The following is a 14,081-nucleotide window of genomic DNA, read 5'->3' on the forward strand; positions in this document are numbered from 1 at the left end:
TATCTTAGAAAATTTAAATCCATAAATAAATTAATATGGTGAGATCTATATGTATGTGCTTATAATAGTAATAGTAATAATAAAAAAATAATACAATACATATTATATTTGATCATTTGTGATTGGTGACAAGCCATTGAAGCTTCTTCCATTGAAAGTTGAAACCATGCACGTGGAACTTCTAAGCACCACACCACCAATTGCCACCACCATTTAAACACAACCTTCCTTAACCTCATATAGCAAATACCAATATTATTTTGTTTAATATTATATGCTAAATATTAAATATATGTATATATCGTTTTCCTTTGTCATTTTTCAGAAGGGAACCCAGATATTAAATACATGATAGTGAAATTTATCTTTAACGACATGCCACGCCAATTCCTTTGTGACCTCACAAATATTTAGCTCTTTACCTCCTCAATTTTATTTTATTTTTATTAAAAAATTTACATTTTTTTATATGATTTTTAATGCTTTGTTCTTGTGCTTTTCCTCCAACCAAGAAATATGGGATAAATAAATGGTAGTAAATGGTACACATATAATATACACTTTGTATTATACTGGAAAAGATATTTCTTCATGTTAGTTGTGTTTTTATCCATAATACTTGAATTTATTAATCTACTTTTGGCCAATTTGGTTTATTGTAAGAAAATTATTTAATTTTGATTCTAGTAAAATTTTCAGTGATATATAAATATAATTAACAATTATATTACATAAATTTATAAAATATGACATTAATATCACCTGAAGTTTGGGTGATATTACATTATATAATTTTCTATTTTCTAAAAAAATTAATTTCAATGCACTGTCGTTGTAAAACCGTTTTACACGTACATCCAATTATATAATACCACATCATAAAAAAAACATTTTATATTAACCACGCGATTAATCGTCTAAAAAACTAATGTAATTAAATTAAACTCAATATTAAAAATTAAAATATTATTATATTTAATATCACCTAACCACAAAAGAGATCATAGTAATTCATCCAAGTCCTGGTCAACAATAAAAAAAAAAATATTGAATAAAAATAGTGGTTAACTAGACATAACTTTGTCTTAGACATTATTATTATTATTTATGAAGATACATATAATGTTTTGTTGAGGACAAAGTTCTTGTATTTATTATGTGAACTCTGAAACATTATCCTTTCTGTTTGGAGCTTGAGCTCTGACACAATCCAGGTTACTCATCCTCCAACTAATCTCAGCTTAGTTTCAAAAGGCTTTGCCATTTTTAGAGTTTACTTTCCCTTTAAGAAACTCCTTATTATAGTTTATAGCTTCTGATTATGCAATGTGTGATATGTTGTATGAAATTAATGTCTTTGTCATTCCATTAGCACCATGCAATTATGATAAAGTATGTATCTGCATTCATCATTTTACATTTAATATAACTCACAAGTTTTTTGTGTGACTTCCAATGATTGTTGTTGTTTCCAGTTATTCAAAGACCATTAGACTGAAGAGCATGTTAATATGTTTATATATTGATGTATTTATTTTTTTTCCATTATGATTTAGGTGGTACCCTTTAGTTTGCACACCAAGTGACTGAGGAAATTCATAAATGGAGAAACTCAAATTACCTGTTAAGTGTGATCCTGATTCTTCTGGCAGTGATCATCCAGATTCATTTCCAATATTTAAACTTCCTGTGAGTGAAGATCTTAGAAGAGAGGAATACGGTGTGGGTTCTGTACCGGCGATCGCACCCTCTAATTCTTCCGGCAATAGAGAAACTATGAACAAGTGGATGGCATTTTCCAGAGATTCTGGTTTCAACAATGATGGTAACTCTGCAATGAACAATCTTTCAGGGGCTAAAAGTGCAGCAAAAGTCAATGACTCCACGAATCATCGAACTTTAACCGAAGCAAGCATAGCTGAGAGAACTGCTGAATGGGGTCTTCCAATGAACTCAAGTAGTGTAAAGGCAATAGCAGAGAAAACAAGCTCCTCTTTTGATGGTGACAGAACCAAAAACTTATCAGATAGATTTGTTGAATCAACAAGGACATCCGGAGACTCGAACTATGGATCCGAATCATCATCAGGGGTGTTCCCAAGAGTCTCACAAGAGTTGAAAGAAGCGTTGGCGACGCTGCAACAAACTTTCGTTGTCTCAGACGCAACCAAGCCAGACTGTCCTATCATGTATGCCAGCAGTGGCTTTTTCAATATGACTGGTTATTCTTCAAAGGAGGTTATTGGAAGGAATTGGTGAGCATGTGTGCTGCTTCTATATATATATGCTGTTGGAGTCTACTTGCATCTTTAGTTTCGGATCTCAACCGAAACCTGTTTACTAAACAATGAATGGAAAACTTTTCTAGTGATTTTCAGTGAGGGTTGGGGTTAAATTGTGAGAGTGGTTCTTAGTAGGTATTGAGCTAGAAAATATTGTTATCTTTTTAATCAAACCAGCAATTTTCTGGTTTCAGTCGATTTCTTCAGGGGCCCGATACAGACATGAATGAAGTGGCGAAAATTCGGGATGCAACTAGAAATGGGAAAAGTTATTGTGGCAGGCTTTTAAACTACAAGAAAAATGGAACTCCATTCTGGAATCTTCTCACTATTACCCCCATTAAAGATGACAATGGCAACACTATCAAATTCATTGGGTTAGTCCAGGCTTACCTACCTGGTTTTCTTACTTTAGAAGCTTTAATTAGAATGATCTCTTGGCATTTTTAGTAAAAACTTAATGGAAACTTCCATTGACTAATTGTAAATGTGGTTTGATTTTATATTTACCTAACCAAAGGTTTGAAGCTACATGATTCTAGAGAAATATAACCATCCTTGGAAATTTATTCAATAGCTTAAGGCTTCAAGAGGGTTGGTCTTATACAACTGTTACTACAGAATGCAGGTTGAGGTGAGCAAGTACACAGAAGGATTGAGTGAAAAGGCGTTACGACCGAATGGATTACCTACATCGTTGATTCGTTATGATGGTAAAATATTGAACCCTTTTAGCATTATGTGTGATTTTGAGTTTATGTGTAATCATCTAATCATCTAATTTCATTTATCAGCTCGTCAGAAGGAGAGAGCTTTAGGTTCCATCACTGAGGTTGTCCAAACTGTGAAGGATCCAAAATCCTCTAGTAAGCCTATGATTGAAGAAAATGCTACCAAGCATGAAGAGAAAGAGAAGTTTGATTTTGAATTTGTTTTGCCAAAGTCTGTTGAAGCTGGGAATACAAGTAAATTTAGCAAACAAACTCCTCCCAAGAATTCTGAAACTGATGCATCACGCTTGAGTTCTTATGAGGAGAGAAGCAAGGCTTCAAGAAAATCTGCACGAGTTTCTTTAAAGGGGTACTTATTTTCTTTAAATTTCTCTCAAAATTCGGCTCTTTTCTCAATAGTATTTAACTGAAAAACAAAAAGAAAGTGAACTTTTGTGCTTTGTAACTACATGTTGTATTTACTGTATCCAATGTTATGGATGAATGTTTAGCTTGGGAGTATGAGTTCTTTGTGGGGTTCAGAAAATGTGCTTAATTTGTTTTCCAACCTTTTCCAGTTTTAAAGGGAGATCAAGTTCTACTGGGAGAGATGAGGAGACACCCATCATTGAGCCAGAGGTATTGATGACCCAGGAAATAACCCGGACCGAAAGTTGGGAGCGCGCTGAGAGAGAGAGGGATATAAGGCAGGGAATAGATCTAGCAACCACATTGGAGCGGATAGAAAAGAATTTTGTGATTTCTGATCCTAGACTTCCAGATTGCCCAATTGTAAGATGAAGTTTTATATTGACACTTGCTTATGTTCTTCTCTAATAAGATTGTCATAACAAATAAAGTTTAAGCTACATTATCATGGAAGTCTTAATTCTTCTACATCCTTTATGAGATTAGAAAACATATCAGATATACAAGTTCATTTGTTATGTTAATCAAACTCTTCATACTGTGATCTATGACATTGTCTTTTCTTCTCTTCTTTATGACATTGGAGCTGGTATTGTATTTGTAATATCTTATTATCTTAGCTTGAATTGGTTACTGTCATATTGTTCTACATGCATGCATATACTTAACAGACGTCTTTAATGTGACTAATTTTTGGCGTTTGCTAACATTGCCTCAAGTGATTAATATTGATCCCTGTGCAGATATTTGCATCTGATAGCTTCCTTGAACTTACTGAATATACTCGAGAAGAAATTTTGGGAAGAAATTGTCGGTACAAATTTTACTCTATCTACATAAAAGTTAAATTTATTCTATTAACTACGAGGCATATAGTTTCAGTGTTTCCTGATTTTGTTGTCCTCTACCACTTGCTAGTAGTTTTTCTTTGAACCGAATGTTCTAGTATTAGAGACAAATGTACAACATGAGATATGAAATAACATGTGATAAAAGAAAGAAATATGAATGCTTTCAAATGTTGAGATTTTTTTAATAACCTCTATGGTTGTTGGATGTTTATTTTATACTAGAGTTAGCTAGTCTTTAAACTTTATCATTTTCAATTCTATGGTAATCAATTTTTTACTATTTGTAAATTAAAAAGATAAATGAGTGACTGATAAATCATATGCGGTTTGGATATAAGGTCCTTTTCCTTAGATCTTTAAAGTTTAAATTGATATCAACTTCATTAAATTCGGATTTTGAAACTGTAATGTCCTTGTTCCATTGTGTAGGTTTCTTCAAGGACCAGAAACAGATCAAGCAACTGTCCAAAAGATTAGAGATGCCATCAGAGAGCAGAGGGAAATTACTGTTCAGTTGATCAATTATACTAAGAGTGGTTAGCATTTGATCAAATTGTTGAGTATTTTCACTTTTGTGTGTGTGTGCATAAGTAACTGAAAACAAAAAGTTGCATTTTTGAGGATGCCTAAAAGCTTTGAATAATATATCAACAGGTTAATGTGTGCATTGCAGCTTTTGTATTCTAAATCTAACCCCCTCCTGTTCTTGTTTTTTCTTTTTTTTAATCTGTAGGAAAGAAGTTCTGGAATTTATTTCACTTGCAACCTATGCGTGACCAAAAGGTGATTGCAATGCTCCTAGAAAACAAATAAATTTTGATATTGAAAAGTCAATATCTGTTATCTTATTAATATTATTTTCTCTATTTTGTGTTTAGGGTGAACTTCAATACTTCATTGGTGTTCAGTTAGATGGAAGTGATCATGTCGAACCCTTAAAAAATCGCCTGTCTGAGAATGCTGAGTTACAAAGTGCTAAGTTGGTGAGTGTTGTGTAATTCTAAGAAATGCTCCTTTAGCTCAATTGTTCAAACTCTGTAGATTTTCCTGTTGATTTCTAGTTCTGTAAAATCTAAATATTTTGTGAATGCAATGCATCTAAGAATTATATTAAATATTTAAAATTAGTGAAAATATTAACTTGTATTGTTAAATGAAAGATATGTGAAAATGTTATTTGTGTGAAGGTAATAGCAGCAAGTACCATGAACTCATAGGTGACTCTGATGCTACTGAAGTTATTAGTTTAGTATGCATTTTCTTTTCCCAAGGAACCTTGCTCAACATTAGATTTTGCTTGAATAATTCTTTTTTTCCTCCAGGTAAAAGCCACTGCAGAAAATGTTGACGAAGCTGTTCGAGAACTTCCTGATGCCAACTTGGTAAAGGATTTTCTGCCTGAATTCTACGGTTCCTTAGCAGATTGTTTTTTCATTTGAATTTATTTATTTATTTATTTATTTTTGAGACTGACATTTTATGGGTGTTTATATTGAAGAGACCAGAAGATTTATGGGCAATTCATTCTCAACCTGTCTTTCCACTACCTCACAAGAAGGATAATCCTTCTTGGGTAGCAATAAAAAAGGTACCAATGTATATATTTTACTTCCTTTGTCATCAAAGTTACACAAATAATATGTATTCTCTTATCAAACTTTGTTTCATGTAACTTGTACCAGCAATGTTCCTTGATGGTGTAAAGACAGACAAATACTTGATCCATTCTATAAAATTATCTTATTTGAAATATAAGTCTTGTTATAGTAACACAAATTTTTACATCTGAAATGTGTGATGTTTTTAAATTTATAGACATTGTTTAGTGAGATTTACAAATTTTTTTCTATGAATTTATTTGTTTGAATATTTTAGATTGCTGCAAGGGGTGAGAAAATCAGCCTGCATCATTTTTCGCCTATTAGGCCATTGGGTTGTGGAGACACTGGCAGGTAACAATTTTCAGATGCTTTGGCTGAATAAATTGTATATGTAGCATGCATACTATGGATATCTTCTCTAAACAGATTTCCTTCCCATCTTTACTTCCTTTAATACATTGATATTGATAATCTTTTCCTTTCCATTGAAAAGGCTATGTTGCTATTTGAATGTAATTTCTTGTAGATAAAGCTTTTAACAGAAGATTATTTATTATTGACATAATATCAAGGCCTCTTTGATCAAGTGGTCAATAGTTCAATCGTTGTTTTCATCATACTTCAAATTAATTTGAATTTCAACATTTAATAGAGAGTATTATGCATTATTAGTGCTTCAAGCCTAAAGGCCTTCTTGTATCTTTATCTAGTAGCTCAAGCTTTATAGAAAGTTGGTGCTTGACAATCTACATAAGCAACAAACTAAAATTTACAAGGACTTAAATTCACTGAAACCTTGGTGTTTTCATTTATGCGACAGTGTTCATCTGGTGGAACTCCAAGGTACCGACGAACTATATGCAATGAAGGCAATGGAAAAGTCTATAATGTTAAACCGTAACAAGGTCTCTGGAAATACAAGTGGGGAAAATTTTGATTGATATATACCATTTATATGAATCTGTGGCTTTGTTTTGTACTAATTAACTAGTACCTGACTCAAGTGTAGTTATAATTTCACATTTTTGTTTTCAACACACCATATCAAATTACCAATCTCTATCCTGTTATTGTTATCTTTCTTGCCTATCTTTTGTTTAGTTATAATAAATTTCTGTAATTGCTATTACAGGTCCACCGAGCATGTATCGAGAGAGAGATTATATCATTACTAGATCATCCTTTTCTTCCAACATTGTACACTTCATTTGAGGTAACTTTTCTTTTTTTGTGTATAAATGTCATGGCTCCTTTTTAAAATCCAGAAACCCTTCAGTGTTATAAACATGTTAGTTGAACTTAGGATGAATCTATTGAAAAAACATGACAAAACTTATGACAAAGTCCATTAAGTATTACATACAAAATTACATAAAAAATATGTTAATGAGTATGATTAACATGAGATCCTTCCAAAGTGGTAGGGAGTAGTTAGTTTATAAGCTTCTATTCAACACTTTCTCTGTCATCATCGTTCTATCCATCTCGTAAGGTCTACGATCAGAACCATCTACTTCATTCACTTGATAGTAGAGTAGAAAGGTGGTCTATAGTGGAGGATCAAACGACCGGCATACACACATTAGGCTGTTGACTAATGGTTCTAATGTTTCCTTTGTCTCTACAGACGTCCACCCATGTATGTTTGATTACTGACTTCTGTGCCGGGGGAGAGTTGTTTGCATTGCTCGACAAGCAACCTATGAAGATTTTCAAAGAGGATTCAGCAAGGTACTTTTTGTTTCCATTTTTCATTATTTGGTTGCTAGTATTGGAATCTATCATCTCATGCCCTTAACAATTTATAGTTTTATTATAAGTTAAACAATTGAGTAATCAAAATAGTAATTAGCATTTGTGTTAGAATACATAGCCAAGTTATAATTAGTTAACTACTGGTTATTATGATCTAATTACGAGTAGTTCCTAATTACTCCTATATTAACTGTGTGCCTTAATCAGTTACATGGAGCTGAATATATACTAACCATATAAGAAATCAAGCTATAGCTTGGGAGGCCTAATTACAGCTACTAAATCATTATACTCACTTCACCTAATTATATAATCTTTCTAAATATTATTAAAGATATATGTCTATATTATTATAAATTCATATTGTAGACCCTTCTATATGATGTTAACTTATATCATATCTCCAGATTTTATGCAGCAGAGGTTGTGATTGGTTTGGAATATCTGCACTGTTTAGGTATGCTGATCATTATCTCCTCCTTTCATCGGTTCGTATCACCTGCTTAGGCAGTTTGGTGTTCAATACATCCTCAATCTGTGTGTTGCTATTTGCTATGGTACCTTTGGACATATTTTAGAATCTTAAGTCCAAGATTTCTGACACATCAACTGAGATAGGCATGTTTTCTTTCTCCCAAGTTCCAAGCTTTCCACGAATTTCGGCATTGTTTCTGGTTGTTTCTTCTATATAATATCTTTTGTGCTTGTGTGTTCTACATGGCTCGCATATAATCATCGACATTGTCACTATGCTCAATGATGATAAGAAAGAGAAGAGAAAAAAAATTCTAGTTCTTAAATAATATGAATAATGCTTTCTTTTACTTCATCTGTCTAGGTATAATTTATCGAGATTTAAAGCCTGAAAATATATTACTTAACAAGGAAGGCCATGTTGTATTGACTGACTTTGATCTATCATTTATGACAAATTGTAAACCCCAGGTATGCATCCTTATTCTCTGTAAACATAGGCTTAATTATTTAAATCCTTGTGCCATATTGAATTCATTTTGATAAAACCATTTACCTTTACTACCATTTCATAGGAGAATTTAAATGGATCAACATGTTAGAGTTGTACTTTGAAATATTTAGAACACTCAAATTGGAAGTTATTCCTACAGGTTGTTAAGCATCCTCCCCCTAGCAATAGAAGAAGATCGAGAAGTCAACCACCTCCGACATTTGTTGCAGAGCCAGTTACACAATCAAATTCATTTGTTGGAACTGAAGAATACATAGCTCCTGTATGGTGGATTTCTGTTCAGTATTTTCTTTATAGTACCTTAGTACACTACAAAGATTAGGTTTGTTATGTTAAAAAATTGAACCAGTGAGAAGACTAGTGTCAATGTATTATTCTGTTGTTTATGTATTATCATCATCATCATTGTCATGTACAAGGTTTCTAAAGTGCTTATATAACAGGAAATTATTACTGGAGCTGGGCATAGTAGTGCTATTGATTGGTGGACCCTTGGTAAGTTCTTCCATCCTTGTGCTTGCACACAAATTATGGAGGAGCATTCATTGCTATATTATCATAATTTCATAATTATATTATTGTTAGTGTACTTTCCAGTTGAAAACTGTTCAACTTCAAGTATATATTTATACTAACAATGCATCAAATCAAATTCTTAATAACAAATATGTACCCGTTTTTCTAATATCTACAAATTATGTTTTTGATTTTCTAAATATAGGTATCTTGTTGTATGAGATGCTCTACGGCCGTACACCGTTTCGAGGAAAGAATAGACAGAGGACATTTTCCAACATCTTACACAAGGATCTTACCTTTCCAAGCAGCATCCCGGTAAAATACTAATAGGTTATTGCATCATGCAATTCTCAATTCTGAGTAAAGTGAAGTACACAATGCATATAATAAAGCATAAGCATGAACATGCATGACATTTGCTCTCAAATTTCTATTTGGTACACAAATTATTATTTTGCATTGAAAGATCAGTATTCATCACTTTATATATCTAGATTTAAATTATACACCTAAATGTATAAACGGTTCACACACCGGATACTATGATCATGCATCAATTGATAGCTTTCTGCAAATTTCCAGGCAAGCCTTGCAGCAAGGCAGTTGATCAATGCACTACTGCAAAGAGATCCAGCCAGTCGTCTAGGCTCAACCACCGGTGCCAATGAGATCAAACAACATCCATTCTTCCGTGGAATCAACTGGCCTTTAATCCGCAACATGGTAGTTGCCTCCTAAACCTTAAACAACTTAAACGAACATATCAAGGCATCGAATTTGACAATTCTAAAAGCCTAAAAAGTATGTTTCAATCAATTAAGCATAATTAGGAGAAAATTCACGAAAACATGCATTTACAAGGAATATGTGCAAGTTAAGTTGATAAATTCCACTCCTTTCAATCTAAAAATCATCATAAAATATGAATTTATCAATATTATTCGAGTGGATGTTATTATCTTAAAATGGGAAACCTCCCTTCTTTTTCCTTCTTTTGTTAATAAAGTCATGCTATAACATAGTCAGAAAAATATAGCCGCAATCTTTGACAGAATTAGAGTGGTTAATTATTAGATAAGACGAAGGAAAGCCTGGTGCATAAGCATTCTGCATTAACGCAAGGTCCGGGGAAGGGTCACACCCAAAGGGTGTAATGTTGACAGCCTAACCTAATCTTACATCAGTGACTGATTATACGGTTTAAACCCCATGACCTTGAGTTCACACGGAAACAACTCAATCATTACTTTAAGGCTCCTCTTCAATTATTAGATAAAACAAAGTGAAAAATAAATTATTAACCCCTCAACTCAAGATCAATATTTCGAAACTAACACTTGTAGCAGGTTTATTATACTAACAACCTTTGAGTTGCTTATTTTCATGCAGAATCCACCTCCATTAGAGGCTCCTCTAAAATTGATAGAAAAAGTTCCAGTGGCCAAGGATATAAAGTGGGAAGATGATGGTGTTCTTTCTACCTCAATTGATATGGATAATATTTTCTGAAAAGGGTTAAACAGAAGTTACTCATCAAGATGCTTTGTTTAGAACCATGTCTGATCCATCCTTCAAGAATCAATCAATGGAGACTTCAAGCACAAAAAGTTTGTCTATGGTTGTGCGTTGAATCCAGTTGCAACTTTTGATCTTACAATAGAAGAGCAAAACCAAATCCAATTATCCAAACAAATTTGTGAAGGATCAGCATGAAAGTATATTATGTACATTGAATAAAGCCATAGTTTTTTCAATAATATGTTTTGTAGAGTTAAAAAATATCATATATGTTGCTAGTCACTTTGTATAACTTGTTTGTAATCTAATTTGTATCAGTGCCACCATTGTAAAAAAATGATGAGTTTCTGTTGTAATTTAAATTTAGTGAATACAGTTGTTAAAATTAGTACCCTTGAATGTGTCTTAAATTTCTGTCAAAGAATGGGGAAAAAAAAATCATTCAAACTCAAAATTAGATTGGTTTGGACCACCAATAAGGGATGGTTTTTCCTTGTGCAAGTTATTGCTTCTTGGTTTAACAAGTAATAAGTGTTTGTAAAAAAAGTGGTATATCACAAATCAAAAACTTCATACATTTAAGAAAAATGCTCCATGAATACCAAATGAATTATAGTGAATCAAATTAATTAGAGAAACTTTTCTTCGCTTGACTAAGTACCAATATATATTTGGTAATAGAAAAACCCCCAAATATTTAAAATATAATATAGGGTTCTCTATAATTTTATATTACACTATTTATTTTTTGGGTGTCTATATTATACACTACTATAGTTTGACGGTTATTATTAATCATAAGGAATATCAAATTATTAGAAATATTTTCTTCTTCTAACTAAGTACCAATATCTTTGGCCACCTATTGGAATTGAATAGCAATATCTCTTACAATTTTGCTTATAAGGAAAAAACAATATATATTCTTTTTTGGCTAAGTATCAAAGATATCAAATATAATATAGACTAGTAGTTAATTTTATATTAAAATATTATTTTGACAATTCTACTTTTTTTTAATGAAATAATTATTAAAAAAATTCTACTATCATCTTAACACCCTAACTAATGGTCTTTGCTTTTGATGGTAATCATTGGCTAAAAGAAGGGTTGAATCTTAACTGCCCTTTTTGCAGAATATTACTTTTGCTATTGTAAAGAAATTTTAAGAGATATTTCTACTTTTGCCTCATAAAAAGTTGAGAGACATTTTCATTTTGTCTCGTAATAGATTGAGAGACATTTTTCATTTTATCTCCTGAGTGCCAAAAGCAGAAACGAAGCAGAAAAGAGATAATCACACCAAGATGTATCCTAGTTCAACTACTAAGTGCAATGCAACTTACATCCAGTCTCCATTACAACAGTAACAGAATTTCACTATCTTTCAACAAAATTACATTCACCAATTCTCCCTAGGATCTACCCAATCCTATCTGGAACAAGTTCAGATTCTAACCTAACCTGAACTTAATTAGGACTCACCCTAGCTTTGAACAGCAAAGTGCTCACCCAACTTGCAAGACAACAAGTCCAAATTCTAACCAAACCTGAACTTGACTAGGACTCAAATATAACTTTTAACCGCAAAGTGCTAACCCAACTTATAAGGGAATCCCCTCAAGATCATGACAACAAAATAGAAATACATACAAAAAATTTCTGAGATAATTATGATTTTTTTTTAGCTCTCTGCCTTTTTTCACTCATTAGATTTTTCTTACAAATCCTCACATTTTGTCTTTTACCAATAAAACACAGACAGACTAAACTGAGAAAAAGAAATATTCAATGAAAGTCATGAAGGAGAAGAATAAACAGCTCAAAGAGCTATGGAAATCCAAACGTGTGCTCTCACTCCTTATCTTCAACCCTTGGTCGTTCACCCTTAATATAAAAGAGTGAAACTTCCAAGGTTGAATCATGTTTAACCCTAGCACTGTCTTCTTCTCCAACATCAGAGTAACAGCGGCTTCACCAGAGAATAGAAAGAGAGATTGCTCGAATTTGTTGCATGCATCTCTCTCATCCTTTTTCATCCATCTTCTTCAATCTGGACCCTTGAACTTAGCTTTGGCCCCAAAATTTGATTCTGAGCGTTGATGTGGTTCTGACCCAGGCTGGCTTCAAGCTTTCCATTTTTGCTTCTTCCCCTCTAGAGACTCAGAGGCTATCTTCTTTTTAGTAGAACAAAAACGGAAATAAACTTTTTATCAAGGTAAATCTGCTTCCTGACCGAAGTCGATCCTTTCCTTTTCTTGGCAACAAAATCTTGAAGCCTTTTTTCAAATCTTTTCTTCTGTAAAATATATCTTTCTGAGTCTTTCTTCATAGCTTTTTTTTTAGGCTTTATTTTTTCTTTTATCTTCTTTTTTGATGATAGACGTGACTGAAGAAGAGAGGAGAGAGAAGAGAGAAGAAAGAAACTTTTGATGGAAGCATTAAATGAAATTAAACCAAAATGAATTCTCACTTCCATTATCCAAGACATAAAGTAACGTGTGAAGCTTTCCGATCCCAAGTCATGGAATTGAAATCCTTGGATCATTTCCTTTTTTCTTTTGTTTTGAATTATCATTCTTTTTTTTTTTTGGTCAAGTGGATTGGACAACCCCCAATCCTAGGCATTACACCCATGTTACACACACAACACACTCACACACACTACCATGGGTAATTGGATATCATAGGTTCCTTAAACCAACAACCAGCCTCAGCTGGGACTAGAACCCAGATGCAGCACTGTATGAGGCAGATAGTTAAACCATCTGTGCTAGGCCTCTGCTGCGAATTATCATTCTTGACTCTTGGGTTGTTTCCTTTAATTGGGGTTGGTTCCATTTGTTTAGCCCATTTTGATTTCTCTTTATTTCTTAGGCCACTAATGTTGGACCAATTTGATATGTGGCTTGTTTAATTTGGGCCTAGGATTTCTTTTCTTTAATTTCAAGGTTTTAGCCATTATTAATTTGCACAAGACTAAATTAATTCAATTATCAGCTTGGACTTGTTTGGCTTTTGGCCCATTATGAAAACTGAGTTGTTTTCCTGCTCACTCACCAAATTTATCAAACAAAATAATTAATTAATAATATTTGATCATCATATTAATTTTTTAAACTCAACAATTTCTCTTTTGATGACGAACATTATTAAACTGAATTGAAAGAGTTAAAATAGATAACTTCTCTTTAAAGATTTGCCGAAATCTTTCCCTTTCTTTTTGTTCAATAAGCTCCACGTTAATATGTGCCTGATTCAACAAGATATTCAAGAAAGCAAAAAAAAAATTTGTATACAAGCTTCAATGGGTTCCAAGAAATAAAAAATTCAAGGATTGGAACCTTTAAGGCCGAGCCAGTTTTTCACAACAAAAATGTTTATCAAATACCCTAATAAAATTTCATAATCCAAACATCACATTTATC

The 14,081-nt window shown here is 32.7% G+C and overlaps 1 protein-coding gene across 1 annotated transcript; it reads left to right on the forward strand.

The window, feature by feature from the left end:
- The first annotated feature begins 1,074 nt into the window (after nucleotides 1-1,074).
- Nucleotides 1,075-11,046, forward strand: LOC107476812 (phototropin-2). The gene is made up of 23 exons (XM_016096725.3): nucleotides 1,075-1,214; nucleotides 1,557-2,255; nucleotides 2,477-2,659; nucleotides 2,904-2,995; nucleotides 3,077-3,362; nucleotides 3,571-3,784; nucleotides 4,165-4,235; nucleotides 4,702-4,808; nucleotides 5,006-5,055; nucleotides 5,151-5,255; nucleotides 5,595-5,654; nucleotides 5,771-5,860; nucleotides 6,148-6,224; nucleotides 6,694-6,778; nucleotides 7,006-7,086; nucleotides 7,501-7,604; nucleotides 8,036-8,085; nucleotides 8,467-8,573; nucleotides 8,756-8,878; nucleotides 9,060-9,111; nucleotides 9,338-9,450; nucleotides 9,718-9,858; nucleotides 10,525-11,046. Exons 2-23 carry the CDS (start codon nucleotides 1,603-1,605, stop codon nucleotides 10,642-10,644), a joined length of 2,964 nt encoding a protein of 987 aa, XP_015952211.1. The 5' UTR covers nucleotides 1,075-1,214; nucleotides 1,557-1,602; the 3' UTR covers nucleotides 10,645-11,046.
- The last annotated feature ends 3,035 nt before the right edge of the window (nucleotides 11,047-14,081 follow it).

Source organism: Arachis duranensis, unplaced genomic scaffold (assembly GCF_000817695.3).
Source record: "Arachis duranensis cultivar V14167 unplaced genomic scaffold, aradu.V14167.gnm2.J7QH unplaced_Scaffold_165934, whole genome shotgun sequence".
NCBI lineage: Eukaryota > Viridiplantae > Streptophyta > Magnoliopsida > Fabales > Fabaceae > Arachis > Arachis duranensis.

Bases quoted from the DNA above. Each gene is read 5' to 3' on its own strand.
- LOC107476812 (XM_016096725.3), top strand. From the start codon at position 1,603: ATGGAGAAACTCAAATTACCTGTTAAGTGTGATCCTGATTCTTCTGGC. The intron at 9,112-9,337 runs GTAAGTTCTTCC...TTCTAAATATAG, and splicing joins TATTGATTGGTGGACCCTTG to GTATCTTGTTGTATGAGATG. The intron at 9,451-9,717 runs GTAAAATACTAA...GCAAATTTCCAG, and splicing joins CCTTTCCAAGCAGCATCCCG to GCAAGCCTTGCAGCAAGGCA.